Source organism: Leucoraja erinacea, chromosome 10, assembly GCF_028641065.1.
Source record: "Leucoraja erinacea ecotype New England chromosome 10, Leri_hhj_1, whole genome shotgun sequence".
NCBI classification, from domain to species: domain Eukaryota; kingdom Metazoa; phylum Chordata; class Chondrichthyes; order Rajiformes; family Rajidae; genus Leucoraja; species Leucoraja erinaceus.
Genome location: NC_073386.1, coordinates 25,633,412 through 25,659,901, shown reverse-complemented (window position 1 = coordinate 25,659,901; position 26,490 = coordinate 25,633,412). Strand labels below are relative to the sequence as shown.

Sequence of the window (26,490 nt, the reverse complement as noted above, 5' to 3'; positions counted from 1 at the left end):
ACAAAATATTAAACATGACTATTTTCATTGACATGGCATTGCTGTGTCCCAAACATTATGGTGCCCTGAAATGTGGGGACGATGTATAAACACTACTGTAATTTCTACATGGTGAAATCAAAATGTATAAAAATGGCCTTTATTAAAATCTGACAATGTGCACTTTAACCACATGTGATTTTTTTTCTATTACAAATCTCAAATTGTGGAGTACAGGGGCAAATAACTAAATGATGGGTCTTTGTCATAGACAGTATGGAGGGCACTATATGTTCACCTATTACCTGCCACACTTCGGAATGCCCCGCATCTCTTCTGGATTTCCACCCCCCCCATATCAGTCCGAAGAAGGGTCCCAACCCGAAATGTCACCTATCCATATTTTCCAGAGATGCTGCCTGACCCGCTGAGTTACTCCAGCACTTTGTGTCTTTTTTCCTCTCACTTTGCTGTTTCCCGAATATTTGAATAGTGATGCACATACAGAACCTCCCAATGGGCTTGTCTCCATTGACTAAAGAGGTTACTTTTGTAAAGATTAGTTTACCAATCAATCTGGAGATAGATCATTGGATTTAGTATAGGGTTTCCAGCCACTTTCCGTGTTGAAGTAGATGCCAAGTTTGTCCATCATTGTTCAACATGGGCTTATGACATAAAAGGTACCAGCAAGCGCTGAAGAAACAAACATTAGTAATAGTCCTCGAGTCAAGAGGTTGTTCAGCGTTTGAGTGCTATCACTGTTGCGTTTAACTATTGTACCAGAACATCAAATATGTGCCACTGAGTTAGCTAACGTTCTTTAAACCTTTCTAAAATCTGAAGTAGATGTTGTCGTCTCACGATAACGTCAGCGAACCTGTGGCCTAAACCAGAACTGAAGATTCAATGCAAGAATGACCTGGCATCAACATTTACCAAAGACAATGGGTTGTGCTTAATGATGTTTGAACACGGCAAATACCAAAAATGGACTGAGCAAACATCATTCTATTGCAAGTTTAATAAACTGCAGTAGAATGATGCTCAATAATTAAATGTCAGTCCCAAAGCATTTAGTTTGGTAATAACTGATACAAAGCATATTGTTAAAAAGATATATTGAGTGGGATAAAAATTTGCTGTAACAAGTTTAGTTCCCAATTTCAAATCAATACTGCTACTTGACAGAATCCAGTACATTTTTTTTAATGGTGAACCTTATGACATTAACATTGGAGTATGCTGTTGGAGAGCCTCTTACCACTTCATACTGTTTCCTAATCTTTCAGAATGAATTAATCACCAACAAATTTTACATTTTATTAACCAGTAAAAAGTGTACGAGTTTACATAATTTGAAGGAAACCTATCTAATTGAACTTAAGATTGCATTGTTGCACCATCCCCCTAGCCTAATACTTGCAAAATATTCTAAAGAGTAAATTCTAAAGAGTAAAACGTGCTCCAACCTACTATTTACCAACACAATCATCAACATTCACCTCAATCATTATAACCAAGACATGGCTAATTTTCTTAATCTTTTTCATCCCAATGGCTCAGCATTCAATTTCACCTACTTTTTTCAAAAAATTTTTTTTTCATTTTAAATAAAACACAAAAATGAAAAAAAAGACATTAATAAGAAATACTCAAATAATATACAAAAGAAAAAAACAAAAATATACAGAAACATAAAATAAATAGAAATAATTTAAAAAATATATATTAAATTAAAAAATATATACAATGCAACCATACCATCAGTCACACATCCCACCCACCCCACCCTGGCTAATTAAGAGTGAAGAGTGCACCTACACATTACAACATTTAACAAACCAGCCCTTAGTCTGGCAGAACCTGCAAGTCTGTAAAGTATGATAAAAAAAAGTTGCCATTTGTGAAATAAATTATCAGTACATCCCCTCAATGTATATTTAATTTTCACAAGTTTAAGAAAAAACACTTTGAGCTTTGAGCCACTGTGACACAGAGGGTGGGTTAGGGGATTTCCACTGTAGGAATAGGCGATATCTGGCTATTAAAGATGGAAAATTAATAATTTATTTTTGCACAGTTTAATTGACCTGACTCATTCGGGGCCCCAAAAATGGCAATCAATAGAGGTGTTGCCATTATGGTAAACATTATATTAAAGTAGCCGGACCAAAAATTATGTAATCGTGGACAAAGGAAGAACATACGGCTCAGATGACAGTGTGGGCCCGAACATCTAACACATTTATCCTCCACCTCTGGATAAATCCCAGACAGTCTTGATTTAGAAAAATGGACCCTATGTATAACCTTAAACTGAATGAGTGCAAGACGAGCACAAGACGTAACAGTACATAGCCCACCCACAACGTTATCTCATCACTCCTCAGTAAGTTGAAGTCCCAGCTCTTCCTCCCAAGCAGCCCTTGTTTTAGTGTTGGACTGATCGCAAAGATCCAGAATGTGGTTATACATCTCTGAAACAATTCCTCTTTGTTGTGTCTTGAAAGTAATCAAACTATCCCATATTTGTCGTGGAGGTGAAGGGGGAAAATTAGAAAAACATTTAGAAACAAAGAATTTGGCATCAAAGTTTACCATTTACTAACAACACCTTTGTTTTCATTAATGTACCTGCAACTATAAGATATCGACCATTTTTATCAGCAATAACATCAGTAGATAAAAATTGAATTATTTTATTAATTAAAATAGCAACCCCTCGAGCTTTAGAATTAAAATTGGAGTGGTAGACCTGACCCATCCAAGAGGACTGCAGCCTATGCTGATTTTTAAATCTAAGATGAGTCTCCTGCAAAAATACTATGTCAGAGTTAAGCCGTTTCAGGTGACTGAAAACCCTGGATATTTTAATAGGATTGCCATACCACGTATGTTCCAAGTGAGAAAACGAATATGTGTGCCAGAACCAAGAATGCTGGGATTCAAATTAGCAGAACACATTTTTGTGTAAATGAAGAAAGCAAATGGATCCGAAGCCAGGATGGCTGCCCCATCCACCACCCACACACACGAACCCCCCACACACACACACAACACACACACACACACGCACACACACCAAAAAAGTCTCCAAAAGCAATGTAAGAAACGATAAAACAATTGTTGCCTCATAACCATGGCAACAACTCGGAGAATAAACTAAGCCAACCCTAAGGAATAACTCCCACAGACTCCTAAATGTGTAATAAAAGGCACAACTAATAATAAGAATATCCCTTATCGGCTTAAATGAAATATTACCTCATGTAGGCTAAAAGGATGTACATGAAAAGAGCACAAAAATATATAAACACCAATATACCGTAATATATTTTGGGGGCCTAATATTAGTGCAAAATAAGGTATTATCACACAACAATTTAAACAAGTTAAATTCCCCCTGCGTATAAAAGGAAAATTGCAGAGAATTGCAAATTTGCAGAGAATTGCAGAGAAGATAAGTGTTCGGCACGGAATTGAAGGGCCAGATGGCCTGTTTCCGTGCTGTAATTATTATATGGTTATATGGTTATAATGCAAGTTGAACAGGAGTAAACAATTGTCTAAATGTAAACATACATCAAATGTGAACAAGTATTTAAATGTAACCTAAAGGCATGGATGCACGACATTATTGCAACATATTGTACAACATCACCCAATATTCATCGTTGACGTAAGCCTTGGCATCCTCTGCCGAATCAAATTCTTTCTCCACACCTTGGTAGCTGATCCGGAGTCGGGCTGGGTAGAAAAGACCGTAGCGTTCACGTCATGCAGCTGTTTTCTGACCTCGTTGAAGGCTACCTGGGCCTGGGCCACCTTAGCAGTGTGGTCGGGGAAAACGGAGATCTTCATATCACCGGTATCGATCTGTCGCACCTCTCTCGCACGGCGTAAAACATTTACACAGTCGCTGTAGTAATGGAACCCGCCAATGATGGGTCGTGGTCGCTCACTGAGTCGTGGTTTCAGCTGTGTGGATCTGTGCGCCCGGTCCAGTCCAGTTTGAACGCGTCCTTAAGCAGGGTGGCGATAGCAATGGAATTGATGACCATCTCCTCAGGAACCCCCACTATTCTTATGTTGTTGTGGCGCGATCTGGATTCGAGGTCCTCACATTTTTTGTCCAAGTTAAAAAACTCAGTAGTTAGACGCTTGATCTGAATTTTCAGCTCAGCAATCTCGTCCGTACAGGCAGAAAGCGACTCCTCCATTGGAGTATGGCCAACTCAGTGTCCGTAGCAACCTTATCGTTCACGAGGTGTTTTCACAGTTTGAAGGTCGACTCTGATTGTGGACAAATCATCACCCAATGCTGCTCGTAGTTCGGTTTTAAAAAATATCTGCAATGTCCCGTCTCAAAGATGTTAGTAATTCTAGCTTCAGGATCTCCGCGTTCGCAACTTGCGGTCCAGCCTTCAGCGAGGTAGAGCCAATGGGGTGGGGTCGAGGTACCTGTAGACGTGGTCTCTTCCTGCGAACTAGGCCTCTGTTGTTGAGCCGCACCACGAGCTCTGGTGCATTTAGTAGCCATAATAACTCATCCAAAACATCAAGTGGCCAGCACATAATCCACTGGAATATCTTTCCCCAAAATTATTATCAAAAAAGAGCCAATGAATAACAGTTTTAATCAAAATCTGCGGGAAACTCTAACCTCACGTCCTACACCATAGCAGTACCCCCTCCAATCTCACCTTGGTTCTCGGTTCTTGGTTTCTTGGTCCTCCAAAATATTCCAAATGGAATTTAAACTGGAGGTGGTGAAGGGAGGGCTTAAGCCAGAAAGGGTTATTGGGAAGAAAGAGCTACTTTAAATTTAGTTGCATCTGGTTGGGTAACTATAGTTGGGTGGAGATTATTCCATGCTTTAATTGTGCGGGGGAAGAACGAATTGCTGTATACATCTGTCTTTGTAGCTGGGATCACAAATTGGATCGAATGCCCTAGTCTGCTCCTAATTGGTTTGGGTTTGGTGTAGGTCTTGTAGTCTATGTCGAGCTGACCATTTAACATTTTGTAAAAACAGGTCAAACGGTGAGCTTCACGTCTGTCTTGGAGAGGGTTCCACCCCAGAGAATTCAGAAGTTTGGTGACACTCGCTTCTTTCTCATAGGTGTTAGTAACAAATCGAGCTGCCTGTCTTTGGACTCGGTCGATGGAAGAAATGTTTTTATTTGTGTATGGGTCGCATGCTGCAACTGCGTAGTCCAAATGAGGTCTAACGAGGGTGAAGTATAGCTTCTCCTTGACAGAAGTTGAACAATGATGAAAGTTGCGCCTCAGAAAGTTTAGGACACCTGTTGCTTTCACCGTTGCATGATGAGTTTGACCATTCCAACGCAGATCATTCTGCAATTTGATGCCAAGATACTTGGTTTGTTTGGATTCTTCAAGGGCGGCTCCAAGTATATTGTAAGATGTTTCGCCTAGATTCCTCTTTCTGGTGACACGCATAGTTTCACATTTGGAAGGGTTGAACTGCATGCCCCATTGTTGTGACCACTCAACCATAGTATCGAGATCCTTTTGGAGAGCATCTTCATCATCAGCTGACTTAAATGCTATTTGACAACATGTTCTTAACATGGCATTGACCATTACTGTTTTTCCTCTTTAGTTTTATTATGAAATAATTGCTTTATTCTTTATACTTTTCTCAATCTTCTCTTCATCTCTAAACCACATTATGTTGTTGCCCACATTTGTATTTCCTTAGCTAAACAATGCAATGTAGTCAGATGTGCAGTTACATTTGAACTATTGTGTACTTACAGAAGGAAATGGATGAGATATGCAAGATGGGCCAGTTGTAAATAACATTGATAACACTAGGTGCAAATTACCACAGAAAGAAAAACACAGACATTCACAATAAGTAGTTTAGAGAAAACTATGATAATGGCAGCACAGTTGCACAATGGTAGAGTTGCTGCCTTACGTCAGAAATCTGGGTTTGGTCCTGACTACGGATGCTGTCTGTACAGTGTTAGTACTTTTTCCCTGTGACCATGTTGGGTTTTTTCCGAGTGGTCCGGTCTCTTCCCACATTCCAAAGATGTGTAGGTTTGTAGGTTAATTGGCCTCTGTAAATTGCCCCTAGTGTGTAGGATGCGAAGGTTGGATAACATGGAACTAGCGTACGGGTAATCGTTGGACAGCACGGACTAGGTGGGCAGAAGGGCCTGTTTCCACTCTGCATCTCTCTAAACACTAAACTATATGCGTAAGTAGACTTGACACGAAACATAAACCAATAATGCATTGTCACAATCAGAGCCATTAGAAATATTGCAGAACATAATGTAAACAACAGAATACGTCAGAAATTATAATGATTAAATCGTTCAGTGATCTGGATGGACTGCTTCCGAGTACAAATCATGACTAGTTGTTAAGAAACAATAAAAACATACAATTCCTGAATGCACTGCAGTGAAGAACCATAGCCTGATTTCTGTGTTACAAGGAATAATTGAAGAAATGTTGACCTTTCTGCGGAAAAGGGAACAGGGTCACTAATCTAGTGACTACAGATGCTGGAATCTTGAGCAAAACACAATGTACCTCATTGATTCTGGCAGCATCTAGGGAGGGAATGGACATGTGACATTTGGATCTTTAATCTGAAGGGATGAGAGGGGATTCCACACAATACATGCAAAATCACAAAGACTTGATTTTTTGAAAGGCTAAGGTTTGCAATCCATCCATAACCATAAAGATGGGTATGGTTCCAAGTTAGTATGACCCACGAACAAGGGAAATTCTGGAGATCCAATAATTCCTCTTAATCTGCTGTCCTTTTCTTTCCAGGCGGTAATGTTTGCGGATCATGGGCGAAATTGAATCAGCCTTAACAAGTTACTGAAAGGCAGAACAACTGCAGATGCTGGCAATCTGAAAAGAAAACTGAAAATATTGGAACTGCTCACGAGGTCAGGCAGCATTTGTGGAGAGAACTAATCCGTTCTTATGATCATCATTGACCTGAAATTTCAACATGGTATTTTGTTTCCGTGTTTGGATATATACTGAAAAATCTATCTCTACATTTGTTTATTTGCCAATAATTCATAGTTGCAAATCTCATCAAATGTTAAATCCAATTTGTTTCCCACTGGAAAAGAAAATTACTTTCACTGCAACTATAAAATATTCCAAATGAAATATGCAGTGCAATATATTGATTCAACCAAAACACCGAGTGAAATTCACAACCTTTTGAGAGCAGATGAGGACTCAACATGAGCGTTTCCATCTCATTAATATTTGTATTTGTTTAGAATTGATAAGTTCAGTAGCATTAAAACTTGAGATTTGGTGCTTAATTGCTGTCAACACATTATTAAGCAACAGAATGCCAATGACACCCGACTCCAAAGCATATAGGTTATTATTCTGTAATTTACTCTACAACAAGTGTTTCACTTATTTTTGTTAACTTAATAATGACAATACCAGTGTAGGTACTATGATGACTAGTATCCAACCTTGACATTTCTATTTGTAGCCTATCAAAAACATTACTCTGTTCTCTCCCTCTTTCCAAAACTTAAGACGCATTTGCTTTCCAATGACGGATCCTTAACCTGCTTCTCATGCCATGGATAATGCTTAACATGCTGGAAGCATTGAGCAGTCCATATTTCTCTTTGGGAGTTATTGTAGTATTCCACTCCCAATATCATTCAAGTAACATACCTATTGACATTCCTCCCAGCCGCTTACACATCCACCTCTCCCACTTTAAACACATGGTGACTGCAGAGTATATTATCCCAGCATACATCATAACTGTGTCTCTTCTGGAGCAATTTCTAACCCACAACTTTCATCATATATAAAGCAAAAAACAGTAAGTACATGGAAAGAGCATCATCTCCAACTTCACTCCGAATCAAACTGCCATATTAATAATTTTATTAAAGGGTATTTTTATACATTTTGGTTTCACCATGCAGAAATTACAACTGTGCTTATTTAACCATGTAGAAATTACAGCTGTGCCCATTTCAGGGCACCATAATGTTTGGAACACATGGCTTCACAGGTGTTTGTGATTGCTCAGGTGTTTAAATGCCTCCATAATGCAGGTATACGAGAGCTAGTCTTTCCTCCAGGCTTTCCATCACCTTTGGAAACTTTTATTGCTGTTTATTAACATGAGGACCAAAGTTGTGCCAATGAAAGTTAAAGAAACCATTATGAGACTGAGAAACAAGAATAAAACTGTTAGAGACATCAGCCAAACCTCAGGCTTACCAAAATCAACTGTTTGGAACATCATTAAGAAGAAAGAGAGAAATGATGAGCTTACTAATCGCAAAGGGACTGGCAGGCCAAGGAAAACCTCCAAAGCTGATGACAGAAGAATTCTCTCTATAATAAAGAAAAATCCCCTGTCCGACAGATGAGAAACACTCTTCAGGAGTCAGGTGTAGCTTTGTTAATGACCACTGTCCATAGAACACTTCATTAACAGAAATACACAGTCCCTGTATTTCTGTTCATGAAGTCTGTGGACAGTGGTCATTAACAAAGCTACACCTGACTCCTGAAGAGTGTTTCTCATCTGTCGGACAGGGGATTTTTCTTTATTATAGAGAGAATTCTTCTGTCATCAGCTTGTTTTTGTCCTCTCTAATGTCCTCCTCTGTACACCTTAAAGGTATGGCTGCCTGATTGAGAATTCCCAATTTTCAAAATTCCCAGTGTGGGACCAAATTTTGCTATTTCAATTGAATCAGCAAACAAACTTGAAGTCTTCATTCAACGGCAAAATTATTATGCAATATATAACTCTTTATATCACATCTCTGTCACATGCAGGAAGGACATCTTGGGGAGGGGTGAATGAGAGAGAAAAGCACAATGAAGGTTCTAATCTTCAGAGACATGAGCACATAATCTAGGTTTAAACTTCATTGTCATGTCAAGTAAGTGCTCACAGTCAGATGTACCACCTTTCTGATCAGGTGTTACATCTTATGACATTCAAAGTTGGCTGCCCTGATGTTTTGGCCCAATCTTCAAGCAATTTACAGAATCCTGAAGTAAATATCATGAAGAGATTCACATTTTTGCTGACGTTACAGCAATTACTATATTTTGAGCTTGGGCTTGAGTGCCTGGGAAATACATTGACAATGAAAAGACACAATGTTTTTTTCCAGCATTTTGTATCTGTTTTTTTGTAAACCAGTGTCTGCAATTCCTTTTTTTCTATAAGAATGTTGAAGACATAAGACAATTTTCTTTAAATTGGCAGTTATGAAATTCAATAGATTCAACAAATTCAACAAAAATCGAAATGATCAAATTTGTGATAAGAAATTGTGATTAAGAGCATTGTAATTATATAACAAAAAAAAAAGGAATGAGATCTAAATATCTGCTTGTGATTCACAATACAATTTATTTAGCTTAACATTATAGCTTCTTGACTACTTTGGAAAAATGCTGTTGAATGAAGGCAAGTATGTTTGTCATTGGACGGAGTATGTAAAGCTCACGTAAAGAGGTAAGTTTTTCGTATAACTAAGAAGAGGTTGGGGGAATTCCAGAGTTCAAGCCCTTAACATGGTTGCCAGTATAAGATAAATTAAATTCAGATAATAAACAGGAAAGGACTGGAAGAACATAATTTCCCAGACTGCTCAGAGATCAAAGACCTATAATGAACAAGAGTGGGGGCAGAGCAGTGGATGTTGCCCATATGGCATTTAGCAAGGCCTTTGACATGGTAGCACACGGTAGGCTTGTCTGGAAGGATGTTTCTCATGGAATCCAATGTGAGAAAGTCAATCGGATTCAAAATTGGCCCAAGGGCAGTTGTGGAGGGTTGATTTTCTGATTGGAAGCGTGTGGCCAGTGGTGTGCTGTTGGAGTCGGTGCTGGGTCCACTATTTAATGTTATCTTGTTAAAGATTTGGATGACAATGTAGTTAACATTGTTAGTAACTTTGTAGATGACACCAAAATTGGGAGTGTAGTGGACAATGAGGAAGGATATCCAAATTTGTAACAGGATAAAATATATTTTCAAAGGTGGGGCAGGCATGGCAAATATAATTTAACTGTTTGGAAGTGAGTGGCACACCCAGCTCCAGTGGACACAACCAACGCTGTTGCAGCTCTGGGATTAACCACTGAAAGTAGCAATGCTTTCCTCAGTCTGCATTGCCTGCACGTCTGGCTGATGCCCTGCAGAAACTTCAGGGTATTTAGTGCAGTTAGGAGGAAACATAGAACACTACATAGAACTGTACAGCACAATAACATACCCTTTGGCCCACAATGACCATGCCAAACTTTGATAGCAGGCTAAAATAAACTCCTCTGCCTATACACGATCCACATACCTCAATTCACTGCATATCCATATGTCTATCAAAAAGTATTTTCAATCCCACAATCATATCTGACTCTACCACGACGTCCAGCAGTGCATTCCAGGCACTCACCACTCTGTAAAAAAAACTTGTCTGAGTGTGGGAGTGAGCGATAGAGCCACACATAGATCGTTCACCCTGACAAGGACCAGAGGTTATAGCCTCAGAATTAAAGGATGTTCCTTTAGGAAGGAGTCGAGGAGGAATTTCTTTAGTCAGAGGGTGGTGAATCTGTGGAATTCATTGCCACAGAACGCTGTGGAGGCCAAGTCAATGGATATTTTTAAGGCAGAGATAGATAGATTCTTGATTAGTATGGGTGTCAAGGGTTATGGGGAGAAGACAGGAGAATGGGATTATGAGGGGGAGATAGATCAGCCAAGATTGAATGATAGAGTAGACTAAATGAAGACCCCCCCACCCCCAAGTGTTGCCCATGCCCAAAGTCTGCCTGGTGTAATGAGAGGAAGTGAACATCATACTGCAGTTGGCCCTGCCACCCTCAGGGCCTTCTGAACTCAGTCGGGTTAGGCAAAGAAATATTGAAAATTAGAAAATAGGTGCAGGAGTAGATCTTTCGGCCCTTCCAGCTTTAATATGATCATGGTTGATCATCCAAAATCAGTACCCCATTCTGGCTTTTTCTCCCATATCCATTGATTCCCTTAGCCCTAAGAGCCAATTCTAACTCTCTCTTGAAAACATCCAGTGAATTGGCCTCAACTACCTTCTGTGGCAGAGATTTTCCACAAATTCACAACTTTCAGTCTGAAAAGGTTCTTCCTCATCTCAGTCCTAAATGGCCTACCGCTTATTCTTAAACTGTGACCTGGAAGCATAGACATTATCTTCTTATGCAGTTAGCCTGCAAATCAAGCAGTGGATAATCAGGAGGTGGTTGAATGTTTAAAAAAAGACAAGATTTCATTGAAGTTAAGGACTGAGCTAGTCCGTAACTAGCATTACCATTTTCAATTAAGCTGCATCATAAAGAAATTGGAGGTTTCTTTATGATGCATTACCAGATTTACCAAAATGATCAGATTTTGTCAAACAAAAATAAAAATGAACATCTCCAACCCAAACAAATTAATTTAGAAAAGTTGAAGCTGTACTTTTGCATTGTGATTAAACTATTGAATAAAGTAAATTGGTGATTGGTACTGGCACTAAAAGCACTTTGTTGGATCTTTCAGTCAGCCATTTACAAACAGGGGATCACACAGATAAGGCAACCAGCACAACACAGTGACACTTGTTGGCATGAAAAACATGAAAGCAGGTACTCACAAAAGAGAGGTGCGATGTTATAATGTTTCTTAAAAGGGCAGGCCTTGCCCAAAGTCATACTGAGCAGTCGGCTGAGGAAGACAATAAGGGTTTCAACTGCATTCCCCATTACAGGTAGGATGTGGAGACTTGAGAAAGTGCAGAACAGGTTTACCAGAAAGTCCCTCCCACATTTTTGTCACCATCAATTTGATCACACCAGTCACATCTTCCCATCTGCACCCCTACCTGTCATCCGCAGAGACCGCTCCCTCTGCAAATCCCAAGTTCACTTATCCCTTCCCACTGAAAGCACCCCCTACTCAGGTAAGTTCCACATCAACCACAGTAGATGCAACACTAGTCCTCACCTCCATCCAGGGTCTCCAGCAGTACTTCCAGCTGAGACATAGGTTCACGTGCAACTCCTCTATCTTTATCTTCTGTATTTGGTGTTCCAAGTGAGACTAAGCATAGACTTGCAACGTTTTCCCTGAACCCTTGCGCTCGGTCCGCCAAGGCCTACTGGATCTCTTGGTGCTACCCATTTTAACTCCCCATTCCAATACTGACCTTTTTGTCCTGGGCCTCCTCCATTGCGCTAGTGGAGCTACATGCAAACTGAAGGAGCAGCACCTCCTATTCAGCTTGCATAGCTTACAACCCAACCGCACCAACATTGAATTTTCCAATTTTAGGTTATCTGTAACAACACCCCCTCCCCAATCCCTCCTTCTCCCCACCTTACTTTCTGTGCCCCAAATGTGCTATTTACATTCCTCAGATCTTGCACATTGAAACAGACAGCAAAACAGATTGCACCTGCACAAAGCAGCTTGTTGAATTTCAGGTGCGTCCCTTTCTCCACACCTAATAATTGATAAGGTCTTTGTTCTTAAAATAGATGCTGACAGTATTTCAAGTATTTTAATTTTATTTTCCGTATCTATCTGAGCGGGCAACCCGAGCAAGCATTGCAGCCATTCAGGTGACAGAAACTTTCTCATACAGAAATAACAGATCACTACCAAAAATTTGAGGTACAGAATAAAATTTGCCCTCACAGAATTAATGAGGAAACAAGATTAAATGCAGCAACACATTTCTTTTTTCAACTCATTTCTTGGCACATGCACAGATGGTGTGGCTTTGTGTTATGGAAAATCATGACACGGGCCGTTTTCTAGGAAAGCAACCCCTCTGCTATGCAGAGGTCATCTGTACTTAGATAGGTCTACCACAAACTTGAACTAGGATAGTTATTATCTCTGGTTCTACTAACAACCCTAGAGATCCCACATTGTTTTCATTTATATTTTCCAACGTCTTGAAACTTGTGAAGTACAACGTGTAAAAATGACTTTTCATGTCCCCAGATGAATCAGATGTAGTGCAACTTTACCGCATATTTCCACGCACAATAAGATTTCTAAGGCATCATATTTTATCAGTTTGGTATCAATAAACTACATCACCCAACTGTTATTTCCAGAATGCAACATTGGCTCTATGGAAATCATGAAACTGTTTTGCTAATTTTAGTCACAGCAACACCCTCTGTAGCATCAGCACAGATTAAACCCTTGAGAACAGTGTTAACTACACCCCATTACTTAGTAAACAGGTGGTGCATTCCTGTAAAGGTGGAACAAGGTTTCCCTTCACGCTGAGAGCATGCCAACAACTTGCAAATATGTCACCTTTTAACAACAGTCAACAATGGATAAATGATGATCGTGACTATTCAACACCAATTTGCAGTTTAGGCCAAAAAGCGCTCGAGAAAATGTGCAGGTGTTGCAGCCTTTTATAACAATATAGATGCTATTTACCATCAAAATAAAAACTCAAATAGAAGTCCATCAAAATTAAAAACCAAAGATACAAAAAATATATAGCAGCATCTGAGAAAAAAAAAATGTCCTCTTCATCAGATTTATGTGACTGGGGCAGTGTTCCGGGAGCTCGCAGGTCACAGATTGCGGACCTGTTCTCCGGAGCTCCCGCAACAACAGCTGCGTCCGCTGGACTGGAGGGCCAGAGCTTCCGCAGCTTCAGCTACCCCGGGCCGCGGAGTTGAACCGGCCCGTTCGCGGAGCTCGGATTCAGCCGCGGGACTGCCATTACTTACCATCGCCCGGTGGGGTCACAACATCTGAAGCCTGGATCAGCGCAGAGGGAGAATAAGAAGGGAAGAGACAAAGACTTAATACTTTTGCCTCCATCACAGTGAGGAGGTGCCTGGTGAACTCACGGTGGTGGATGTTAATTTGTGTTTATTGTGTGTTTTTGTCATTTTGTACTATATGCAGGACTGCAAGGCAACAAAATTTCGTTCAGACCGCAAGGTCTGAATGACAATAAAGGCTACTTTGACTTTGACTTCATAGGCACATAAATCTGAAATCCATAAACTTAAAAAAAAAAAAGACGCTGGTTGGCGCCTTCAGGAGGTACCACTGAGAAGCAGAGGCCGGTGCCTCACGACCTGGCAGTGGAGCCTCGCGGCCTGGGCCACCCGGAATGGAACCTCGCGTGTCGGAGGTAGAGCCTAACGGCCGGAGACTCGCGGGTCGATGGGTCTCGCGGATGGGGCCTGGGTCGGCACCCCGGAGGCGACCAGAGAAAACCCAGCCACGTTAATGGAGGAGTTGGTGTGGAGATCGATGATGGCGCCGACCGACAGATACGAACGGACACGTGAAGGCTGCCGAGGGAAGGAACAAAGGAGGACCTGGCATCGGGGGATCCACCGTGGGGGGACCGCTGTGAGGAGGGGAGAGGGAGAAGAGCAAAGGGGGAAACTGGCGCGAGGGAACGGGGAATTTGTAACTTTGTAAGCGCACTTTATGGGTGACTATTTGCATACTTTGGGTTTGTAAGCAAAGAATTTCACTGTGACTTGTCACATGTGACAATAAAGTATTCAATTCAATTATAATTTTTGTTTCATTTTCATTTTCTAATGCTGGTGTAATGAGCTGGTCAGAATTATCACAATCTGAGAGCGCCAGCAACGCTGATTATAGAATGAAATCTAAAGGTCCCCTACAATTTTAACATAATTTCCATTGTCTTGAATCCATATTGTCCATTCCTGAGAGCAATCATATTTGCTAATCTAGGGTTGGTTTACCTGCTATGTTCTAACGTGAAAAACATCACATTAGGTAATTACAGATATTTTGAGTAAAGGCTAGTTACACTGATAGGTAACCTATTTCCCTCCAGGGATGAATAAAGTTTTATCGTATCGGAATATATCGTAAGCAATTGAGGATAAAGCTAAAAGTTCACTTCAATTATTTGAAAAATCTTTAAACGATTATGACAGAGGAAAATATTTTTTTTCTCTTGTTGTTTTGGCCAAGAAAGCATACCAACGCCTCAATTTTCTCAGAATGCTACAGAAACTATGCACATCTCCAATGACTTAAAGTTGGTGTGGAGATCGAAAGTCTACAGAAGCACCGTAGAAAACACCCCACCCAGAAGCTCACAGCTTTTGTATGGCAATTGCTCTGCCCAATATGGGAAATTGCAGCAGAGTTTGAATGCAGTCCAGTCCATCACACAAGCGAGCAGCCCTCCCCAACAATCTCATGTACACCTCATACTCCCATGGTAAACTAGCTAACTTAATCAAAGACCATTCACACTGCTTATTCTTTCTCCTCTCCTTCTATGTAAAGCACTTTGGTTTCAACGCGAGTTGATTTAAATGTGCTATATAAATAAAATGTATCTACTTACTTACAATAGGACAACAGGTACAAAAGCTTGAAAGCACACGCTAGCAGATTGAAGAATAGCGTATTCTCCAATGTTATCAGACTCTTGAATGGACTTGCATACTAGGGATGAATTTCCAGATCTGTCAATCTACTTTGTTGGGATCCTTGCATTTTTTTTTTTTAAAAGCAGCACTTTTTGTTTTGCATTGTTTTTTATATTTCGCATTACCTGATGATGCCTATTAATCCCTGAAATAAAACAGCCAAATTGTGGCCATCAAATCACGCAAGATGTACAGGATTCAAGATTCAAAAGATTCAAGAGATTCAAGAGACATTTATTGTCACATGTACCAATTAGTACAGTGAAATTTGGGGTCACCATACAGCCATACGAATAATAAAGAATACAACACACGATAGACTTTAACATGAACATCCCCACACAGCAGAATCAAAGTTTCCCACTGTGAGGGAAGGCACCAAAGTTCAGTCATCCTCCTCTTTGTTGTGATGCCCCATCTTAACAAAGCATATGAGATAAAGGCTATAATTTGTCATTTTTAATTCAGGAATTAACATGTACTCATTAATTTTAACTCTGCAGAAGGGTGAATTCAAAAATGTGAAGAGCAATATTTGAGCATTAAAAGAAACCATTCCTTAAAAAAATAATTACTTTTAATTAAAGGGGACTTTGAAGTTGATTTTTAAGTACTGCTACACCAGTGAACATAATTTCTCTAAATAATTGAATTTGTTCCTGCTAAGAATTTTTAAATGATCATAATTTAAAGAAAAATTATTGAAAAGTTAAACGGCATGCAATTTTAGCTAACCAAGATTTTCCAGTTACCTATAAGTCAGCAGGTCCATTGTGCTGCGGCAATCAATTCCAATTAAAGTCCAGTGGTGTGGGACTAACATTTTCAGATTTCCCAGCTCTCAGGCATGGAAAGCAGTCTGCTGAGTCTTTGCCAGGTTAATCTGTACAGCATCCCCGTTGAAATCAATGGGAATAAACAAGCACTGCGAGAACAGTTAGGAGGGATTTTATTTGATTTAAGTCAGTAAGTTGAATACATTTAATTGTTTAAAGCATGTCTGGGTACTTTCTTGAAATAACCCATTATTGAAATATGGATGATTTTATTTTCTTTATGTTACCTCTATTTTAAAATGAATCCTATCTCTGAAGATTTATGATTGTCATAAACATTCACAAATATTCAAATTGAGGAAGCAGGGCTTCGTTGACTGTCAGATTTGGGAAATACGAGAGACCTCACTCTGTGCTGTTCCAGGACACAATGTTGTGCTGGGACCAGTTTCCTCAAAGACTGTATAGTATAAGAGCAGGTGACTTATTATGTTTATCTACAGTTCAAGCAGTAAAACGATGAAAACAGTAGGATTGAGTGGTGGTGGGGAGGAGGTTGTGGTGGCAGTGGGGGAAGGAGGAGTGGGAGGTGTAAGACCGGGGGAAATATTGCTTGAAAATATGCCTGTTTTGATTTCCATGTGATTGATAATTTACTGATGCAACACTGCTCAGATTTTTACATTGGTGCAGTGGATACATGCAAGCAGCATTGTTACTTTTGTTGAAGATGGATTGGGAGTCTTGATGCAATAGATTTATCAGTGCAAGGTGGACTTAAATGAGGCCAAGTGTCATCTGCAATTAAAATCAGAGATATGAAAGGATATTACTAACTGATTAAATCCAATCCCATCTAAATAGCTCGAAGGATTAAGTTACTGAGGTTTGGTTAATTATGCTCATCAGTCGCACTCAAAAGAAAATGGTTAATCGACTGTTAATGTTATATCAATGATTTCTTTTTACTCAACTTTGGGTTTTGCCTTTTTTTGTAGGAGTGGGGAGGCATTTGGGAGTTTCTTTTAGAAGAATCAAGATACAACCATAATTTAACCTCACAACACCTCCCTCCCCACCGCCACCCCCACCACTTCCTTTCCCTGAACCTTGGCTGACCTTGCACTGGTTTCTGAAACATCACCTATCCATTTTCTCCAAGATGCTGCCTGACCCACTGATTAACATAGCATTATGTGTCTATCTTTGGTATAACCCAGCATCTGCAGTTCATTGTTATTTATTGCATCATAATTTAGCCATGTTTGATTCTGGATACATTTTTGTTTAATATAGAATGATGCAAGAAGGTATGATTAGTTTAGACAGTAAACCTAATCAAAACCATACCAGTCTGAGTCATAGTTTTAATAGGAATTCTTTCATAGGAAGAACTTAATGGATCAAGCATAATCTGTGGAAGGAAATAGACAGGCGACATTTTGGGTTGAAACATTTTTTAGACTGATACAGTAGAGGGGAGATAACCAGTAGTGAGAGGCAAGAGGAAGGGATGGGGCAGGAGCTGGCATGTAATAAGCGGTTTCAGGTGATGAGGGGTTGAGCAAACCAAGGGAAAAAAGAGAGATCCCTGCAGAAAGGGGTGGAGGGGAAGTTGTGACTGAAGGTAGGATTGCATTGAAGCTGATAGAAATGTTGGAGAATGATGTATTGGATGCGGAGGCCAGCAGTGTGAAAGGCAAGGAGAAAGAGAGGGTGAGACTAAACTGTGGGAAATGGAGGAGACACGGGTGAGAGTTTCATTTGCAACTGCGAGGTTGCGGGAAAATCACATTTACTGAAGAAAGAGGACATCCCAGATGTCCTACAAGAAGAAACCCTCATCTCGAGAGCAGATACGGCAGAGATGGAGAAACTCCGAGAAAGGGTCAAGGTGGAAGGAGGTGTTGTCAAGATAGCTGTGGAAGTCAGAGGCTTTGTAATAAATCTCGATGGATAATCTACCCCCTGTAATGGAGACAAAGAGAGATCGAGCAAGGGAGAGAGGTGTCTGAGATGGTCTAAGTGATTTTGAGTGAATGGTGAAAGTTGAAGTTGATCGAATCGACGAGTTCTGCATGGGTGCAGGAGGCAGCCACAATATAGTTGTTGATGTAGCAGAAAGAGAGTTAGGGAGAGATGCCAGGGTATGTTTGGAACAAGGAGTGTTCAATGTTGCCAACAAAAGAGAGCAGCATTACTAGAGTGTTTAAGAAGGAACTGCAGATGATGGAAAATCGAAGGTACACAAAAATGCTGAAGAAACTCGGCGGGTGCAGCAGCATCTATGGAGCGAAGGAAATAGGCAACGTTTTGGGCCGAAACCTTTCTTCAGTCCCGCATTACTGGAGTCATGGCAAGTGGCCCATAGCCACACTTTGGACGAAGCAAGAATGAAAAGAAAAGATGTTGCGAGAGAAGACAACTTCCGCCAGATAGAGGAGAGTGTTATTTGAAGGGAACTGGTTGAGTCTCACAAGAAACAGAAGATCCTGAGGCCTGCCCGATGGATGAATGTAAGTGTAAAATGAATAGGGTAAACAATCAGAGCCTTTTTTACCAAGGGTGGAAATGTCAAATACTAAATAGACAATAGGTGCAGGAGTAGGCCATTCGGCCCTTCGAGCCAGCACCGCCATTCATTGTGATTATAGCTGATCATCCACATTCAGTTCCTGCCTTCTCACCATCCCCTGACTCCGCTATCTTTAAGAGTTTTATCTAACTCTCTTTTTAAAGCATCCAGAGAATTGGCCTCCACTGCCTGCTGGGGCAGAGAATTCCACAGATTCACAACTTTGTGGGTGAAAACGTTTTTCCTCATCTCCATTCTAAATGGCCTATCCCTCATTCTTAAACTGTGGCCCCTGGTTTTGGACTCCCCCAACATCGGGAACATGTTTCCTGCCTCTAGCGTGTCCTATCCCTTAATAATCTTATATGTTTCAATAAGATCCCCTCTCATTCTTCTAAATTCCAGAGTATACAAGCCTAGCCACTCCATTTTATCAACATATGACAGTCGCGCCATCCCAGGAATTAAACTCATGAGACCATAACTGCACACAATACTCCAGGTGTGGTCTCACTAGGGCCCTGTACAACTGTAGAAGGACCTCTTTGTTCCTATACTCAACCTCTCTTGTTATGAAGGCCAACATGCCATTAGCTTTCTTCACTGCCTGCTATACCTGCATGCTTACTTTCAGTGACTGATGAACAAGGACCCCCAGATCTCTTTGTACTTTCCCTTTTCTCAACTTGACATAATTCAGATATTAATCTGCCTGGAACAGAAAAATGCTGAAGAAACTCAGCGGGTGCAGCAGCATCAATGGAGCGAAGGAAATAGGTGACGTTTCGGGCCGAAACCCTTCTCCAGACTAATAATCTGCCTTCCTGTTTTTGCCACCAAAGTGAATAACCTCACATTTATCCACATCAAACTGCACCTTCCCACTCACCCAACCTGTCCAAGTCACCCTGCATCCTCATAGCATCCTCCTCACACTTCCACCCTGCTTAGTGTCATCTGCAAATTTGCTAATGTTACTTTGAATCCCTTCATCTAAATCATCGATGTATATTGTAAATAGCTGTTGTCCCAGCAACGAGCCTTGCTGCACCCCATCAGTCACAACCTGACATTCTGAAAGGGATTAGTTAATCCCTACCTCCAATACCATGTGTTGTAATTGTGCCCACTAATCTCCTATGTGGGACCTTATCAAATGCTTTCTGAAAGTCCAGGTACGCTACATCTACTGGCTCTCCCTTGTCCATTTTCCTAGTTACATCCTCAAAAAATTCCAAAAGATTAGTCAATCTAATCCATGCTGACTCGGACCGATCCTGTTACTACTATCTAAATGTGCTGCCATTTCATCTTTTATAATTGACTCCAGCATCTTCCCCACCACCGATGTCAGGCTAATTGGTCCATAATTACCTGGTTCCTCTCCCCCGCCTTTCTTAAAACGTGGGATAACATTAACTTCCCTCCAATCCACAGGAACTTATCCCAAATCTATAGAAAATTGTAAAATGATCACCAATGCATCCACGATTTCTATAGCCACTTCCTTAAGTACCCTGGGATGCAGACCATCAGCGCCTGGGGATCAGCCTTCAGTCCCATCAGTTTACCCAATACCATTTCCTGCCTAATGTGAATTTCCTTCAGTTCCTTCGTCACCCTAGATCCTCTGTCCACTAGTACATCAGGGAGATAGTTTGTGTCTTCCTTTGGTCTTAACTAAATTTTTCCTCTTCACATACCTAAAGGGTATTGTTTTTAGATCAGAAGGGGAACATTTTAAGGTGATACATGGGGGTCTTTAAAAAAAAAAAACAGTGGTAGCTGCCTGCAGTGTGCTGCCAGAGGTGGTGATGGTAGTAGATACAAGTAAGAAATTAATTGTTTCATTTTGGGACATATGACAATAAAACACTCTTGAAAATAGTGGTGTTTAAGCGGCTTTCAGGTATGAATTTGCGGGTATGAATTTGCAGGAAATGAAGATATGGATCCGGCAGACGGATTAGTTTAATTTAGCATCATATTTGACACGGACAATGTGGGCCTGTTCCTGTGTTGTACTGTTCAACACTCTACGTTAATACATCTGTATGCAACATCATGCAATCAACACTTTACTGTTTTTTAAATGCAACTTGTGCCAATATGCTTTTCCTCCTACTTTTCAATGCATAAACAAAAGCAAATTATAAATCAAAAAGGCAGATTCATTTTATTTGTATGAATGACAAGAAGCTTCATAATGTTTAATTTCATTATTCCATAAAACAGGAAGTAAAAAATATACATGCTAGCAGATGAAATCCACCTCAACTGCATTTAAAAGTTAGCAACATGTAGATGAGAAAACTAACAGAATCAGCACAAAATGGACCACCTTCCCCTCCTACTGCATTCTTTTCTTATTCCTGCTGTGCACAATTTGCTTTCTCCATACCCTACCCCTCATGTCTCCATTTTCCTCTCTAAATCTCCACTGCGGAGCTCCTCTCCAAGCTCAGCAGTCAGTGGCCAAAATATTGTTCTTCTCAGCTCTCAATACCATAAAAACTGTCATCTTCTTTGAAACTGAAATTCAGAGTCACCAATCTTTTAAATTATATTTTCATGATTCTTCGTCGCATTAGCACATGGAGCTTTCTTGGTAAACTGTGGAAGGGGCTAAACATTTTCTATGTTTCATCAAGTTAGGGAAAAATCATACAACATAAACACCACCTACCCAAATCTGCAACTTGACCCTTTTATCATTTCTGTAAACCGTCTTCACTTTGAAGTCGATACCAACAGTACTGACGAAGGCTGATGTGAATGTATCATCTGCATATCTGAAAAGGAAAGATGTTTTTCCCACGCTGCTGTTTCCAATAATGAGAAGCTTGAACATATAATCAAAATTCTGGTCTGATGCATCCTTCTGTCCGTATCTTGAATCTGTTGCAGATGCCATCTAAAAAAGGCAGATAAAATTGCAAATATCATAAAGCTGCTTAACTGGTATTCTGAAAACTATATTATAGCTAGACAATGAAAATAAACAAAAATACATCACACCAAGGCAATTTTTTCTCACTTTATTACCTCCATAAATGCCTCTTAAATGTTGCTATCATGTCTGCTTCCACCACCTCCCTGAGCAGTGCTTTTCAGGCACTTAACACTGTGCAAAAAAAGCTTGCCCCAAATCTCCCTTAAACCTTCCAGTAACCTAAACCGATGTCCTCCAGTATTTGACATTTTTACATGGGGGAAGACTCTGACTATCTATACCGTTCATAATTTAATGCACCTCCATCAGGTCTCACATCAGCCTGCAAACTTCAGAGAACACAATCCAAGTTTGTCCATAGATATAATATTCTCCAATCCAGGCACATCCTGGTGAACCTCCTGCACTCTCTCCAAAACCTCCACATCCTTCCTGTAATGCCGTGATGAGAACTGTACACAATCCTTCCAATGTGAACGAACTAAAATTTTACACAGTTGTACATGACTTTCTAACTTTTATTGTCAATGCCCCAAACAATGAAGGCACGTATGCCATACGTCTTTTTCAGAACCCTATCTACTGGGAATGATGGACTTGCCCTCCAAGATCCCTCTGAACAATCAATGCTCAAAAGGGCTCCGCCATTTAGTTTATACTTTCCTCTTACATTTGACCTCCCAAAGTGAGATGTCAGGATTAAGCTCCATCTGCCAGTTTTCTGCCCATATTTTTAATTAATCTATATCCTGCTGTATCATTGGACAACCTTCCTCACTATCAACAAGCTCAGACATTCTTTGTATTATCTGCAAACTTACAAATTATCCACCTATAATGTTGTCTTCCTACCTCCCTCCCCCCCTTCAACCGCACTTTCGGGGAACAGACCCAATGGGTCTGCACTTGGTCTAGTATACTTTTAAAAGTGTGTGTGGTGTGTGTGTGTGTGTGTGTGTGTGTGTGTGTGTGTGTGTGTGTGTGTGTGTGTGTGTGTGTGTGTGTGTGTGTGTGTGTGTGTGTGTGTGTGTGTGTGTGTGTGTGTGTGTGTGTGTGTGTGTGTGTGTGTGTGTGTGTGTGTGTGTGTGTGTGTGTGTGTGTGTGTGTGATTTTGCCCTTGAAATGCATTTCCTCAAAAGCCCGACACATAAACGCAGAGATTTTTAAATATTTCAGAAATCCACTCCTCTCTAGATTTGGTCAATTATTTCCCCAGATTTTGACTAAAATTGTTCACAAAACATCAAAAAATTTTAAATCACAGTGCCACCTCACAGATGTCCAATCACAATGGATCTCATTTACATATGATATGACATCACAATGGGTCAGGGATGGGAGATTGGAATCTTCACGTGGTCCCACAAAAATTAAATTGCTGCAAGAGTCACAGTGCCACCTCACAGATGTACAATCACAATGGATATCATTTACATATGACATCACAATGGGACAGGGGTGGGAGATCTCTCCCCCTCCCTCTCTCCCTCCATTCTCTCTCCCCCCTTCCTCTCTCCCTCCCCTTTCTCTCCCTTCTCCCTCCCCTCCACTCTCTCTCTCTCCACCTCTCCCCTCTTCTACTCCACCTCTCCCCTCTTCTACCCCACCCCTCGCCTCTCCTCCTCTCCTTCCCCCACCCCTCTCTAGCCCCCTCACCCACCCACCCTTCCCCCTCTACCACCCCCTTCCCGTCTCCCCTTCACCCTCCCCGCTCTCCTCCCCATCCACATTCCCCTCTCTCCCTCCTCCCCTCCCCCTCTCCTTCCATCCCCTCTTCCATCCCCTCCCCACTCTCCCCATCTCCCCTCCCCTCCCCTCCCCACTCTCCCCCCATCTCCCCCTCCCCCCCCCTCCCCCCATCTCTTCCTTTCCCCTTTCCCCAATCTCTCCCCAACTTCTTAATTTCCCCCCCTCCTCCCTCCCTCCCCTCTCTTCATTTCCCCCTTCCCCTTCCCCTCCACACTCTCACCCCATCCCTCACTCACTCACCCCCGTTTCTCTCTCCCCCCTCTCTCTCCCCCATCCTCTCCACCCCATCTCCCCCCCTCCCTCCAGCCCAACTCTCTCCCTCATCTACCCCTCCCCCCCCCTCCCTCTTTCTCTGCCCCACTCTCTTTGCCCCTCGAGATAGGGTGGGGATGGGGTAAAAGGAGCCAATGAATAATATTAATATAATATCAAGGGGAGTGGTTAGTGTGTGTGTGTGGTGGGTAGTTAGTGTGTATGTGCGCGCGGGGGGGTGGTGGTTAGTGTGTGTGTGTGGGGGGTGGGTGGTTAGTGTGTGTGTGTGTGTGTGTGTGGGGAGTGGGTGGTTAATGTGTGTGATCCCTCTTCACCTATGACTGCACACCTGTACATGGTACTAACACCATCATCAAGTATACAGATGATACAACGGTGATTGGCCTCATCAGCAACAACGATGAGCTGGCCTACAGGGAGGAGGTCCAGCACTTAGCAGCATGGTGCGCTGACAACAACCTGGCCCTTAACTCCAAGAAGACCAAGGAGCTCATTGTAGACTTCAGGAAGTCCAGAGGCGGCACGCACACCCCCATCCACATTAACGGGACGGAGGTGGAACGTGTTTCTAGCTTCAGGTTCCTGGGAGTCAACATCTCCGATGACCTCTCTTGGACCCACAATACCTCTACTCTGATCAAGAAGGCTCATCAGCGTCTCTTCTTCCTGAGGAGACTGAAGAAGGTCCATCTGTCTCCTCAGATCCTGGTGAACTTCTACCGCTGCACCATCGAGAGCATCCTTACCAACTGCATCACAGTATTGTAATGCAACTGCTCCGTCTCCGACCGGAAGGCATTGCAGAGGGTGGTGAAAATTGCCCAACGCATCACCGGTTCCACGCTCCCCTCCATTGAGTCTGTCCAAAGCAAGCGCTGTCTGCGGAGGGCGCTCAGCATCGCCAAGGACTGCTCTCACCCCAACCATGGACTGTTTACCCTCCTACCATCCGGGAGGCGCTACAGGTCTCTCCGTTGCCGAACCAGCAGGTCGAGGAACAGCAACGTACCTCGGTGACTGCCAATCACCACCACCCCCCCCCCCCCCCCCCCCCGGACACTTATTATTATTTATTTATTTATTTATTTATTTATTTTTAAAATTCAAATCGTTTGCTATGTCGCTCTTCAAGGGAGATGCTAAATGCATTTCGTTGTCTCTATACTGTACACTGACAATGACAATTAAAATTGAATCTGAATCTGAATCTGAATCTGAATCTGATGCCGGAGAAAGGGGAGGGAGAGCAACTTCCCCCGCAACCGCGCGTTGAATGGACAGGACCCTTTCCCCTCCCTCTCTCTCTCTCCCCCCTCTCTTGCCCCTCTCTCCCCCCCTTCCTCTCACCTCTCCCCTCCCATCCTCTACCAACCCCCTCCCCTCCTTCAACCCCCTCTCCCCACCCCGTCTCACCTCTACCCCTGTGTGTGTGTGTGTGTGTGTGTGTGTGTGTGTGTGTGGTGTGTGTGGGTGGGGGGGTGATGTGTGTGGGGGGTGATGTGTGTGGGGGGTGATTAGTGTGCGTGTGAAGCCGCAGCACTCGCCCTCCCCCCAACCACGCGTTGGGGGAACAGACCCAGCGGGTCTGCACTTGGTCTAATACATATATAAAATCGCAAATCAAAGTCCCAGCATTGATCCCTGCAGAACAACATTGGTCAGAGACCATCAGTCAGAAGAATACTCATCCATGACTATTCTGTCTTATATGGGCAAGCCAATTTAAAATCAAATATAACAGTTCAAAAGCAACACAGAAAGCAATGCTGACTATCTGTGTTGTCTCTGCTTTTCTAGCTGCAAGTAGATCTTACACTCAAGAATAATTTCCCTGCCACTGATGCAAAGCTCACCCGCCTATAATTTCCTGGATTATTCCTATTGCCTTTTTTTTAGCAAAGAAATAATACTGGCTATGCTCCAGTCCTTTGTCACCTAGCCTGTGGCTAAAAGTGGATACAAAGACCTCTGTCAAGGCTCAAGCAATTCCTCCTCATGTCACTCTTAATAACCTAGGATAGATCCTATTGGAGCCTGGGGATTTATCCACCTTAATGTTCTTCAAGTGACCAAACGTTTCCTCCTTCTTGATATCAAGATGCCCAAGAATTCATTATTCACCATGTCCTTCTCATTTAGAACCTCACCCTCCCACTTCCTCATTTTAATTCATGCATAAAATGCCTTGAGATTTTCCTTAATCCTAAACACTAATGTCAGTTTATGGACATTTTTAGTGCTACTGATTCTCTCCGTTCTTTCCTGCTTCCTATATATTCTTCAAGGGCCCTGTCCGATTTCAGCTTTCAAAACAGACATGATCGGTTTCTTTTTGATGAAATTTGTAACATTTCTTGTCATCCTAGGTCCCCAAAACCTTGTCCTACTAATAAAAAAAGTGCATAACCAAAAGATTTTTTTGAAGTTGGACAAAATTACAACGGTGACTACATCTCAAAATTACTTGGCATTTGGCAATGAACAATACTACTGGTGTTGTTCTAGCCTTTAGTGCCTTTCCCCTCTATTATTTCTCTTTTATGTTGAAATCATGGCAAGTAATGGAATTATTGGGATGTGCACACAAGTAATTGGGAACAAAACCTAGTAGGCATGCTCACAATTTCATTTGTGGATTGCTTTTAAAGTGTAAAGGTGCTGATAGGCCCTTAATC

The 26,490-nt window shown here is 41.6% G+C and overlaps 1 protein-coding gene across 6 annotated transcripts in view; it reads right to left on the bottom strand.

The window, feature by feature from the left end:
* The window catches only part of LOC129700934 (ras-related protein Rab-3B-like), an 86,053-nt gene that overhangs the window by 33,308 nt on the left and 26,255 nt on the right, over nt 1-26,490 (bottom strand). For all 6 annotated transcript variants that reach the window (XM_055641768.1, XM_055641770.1, XM_055641769.1 and 3 more), the window contains one exon: nt 21,527-21,754. In XM_055641768.1, coding sequence (XP_055497743.1) covers nt 21,527-21,754 — 228 coding nt within the window. The remainder of the gene's footprint in view (nt 1-21,526; nt 21,755-26,490) is intronic.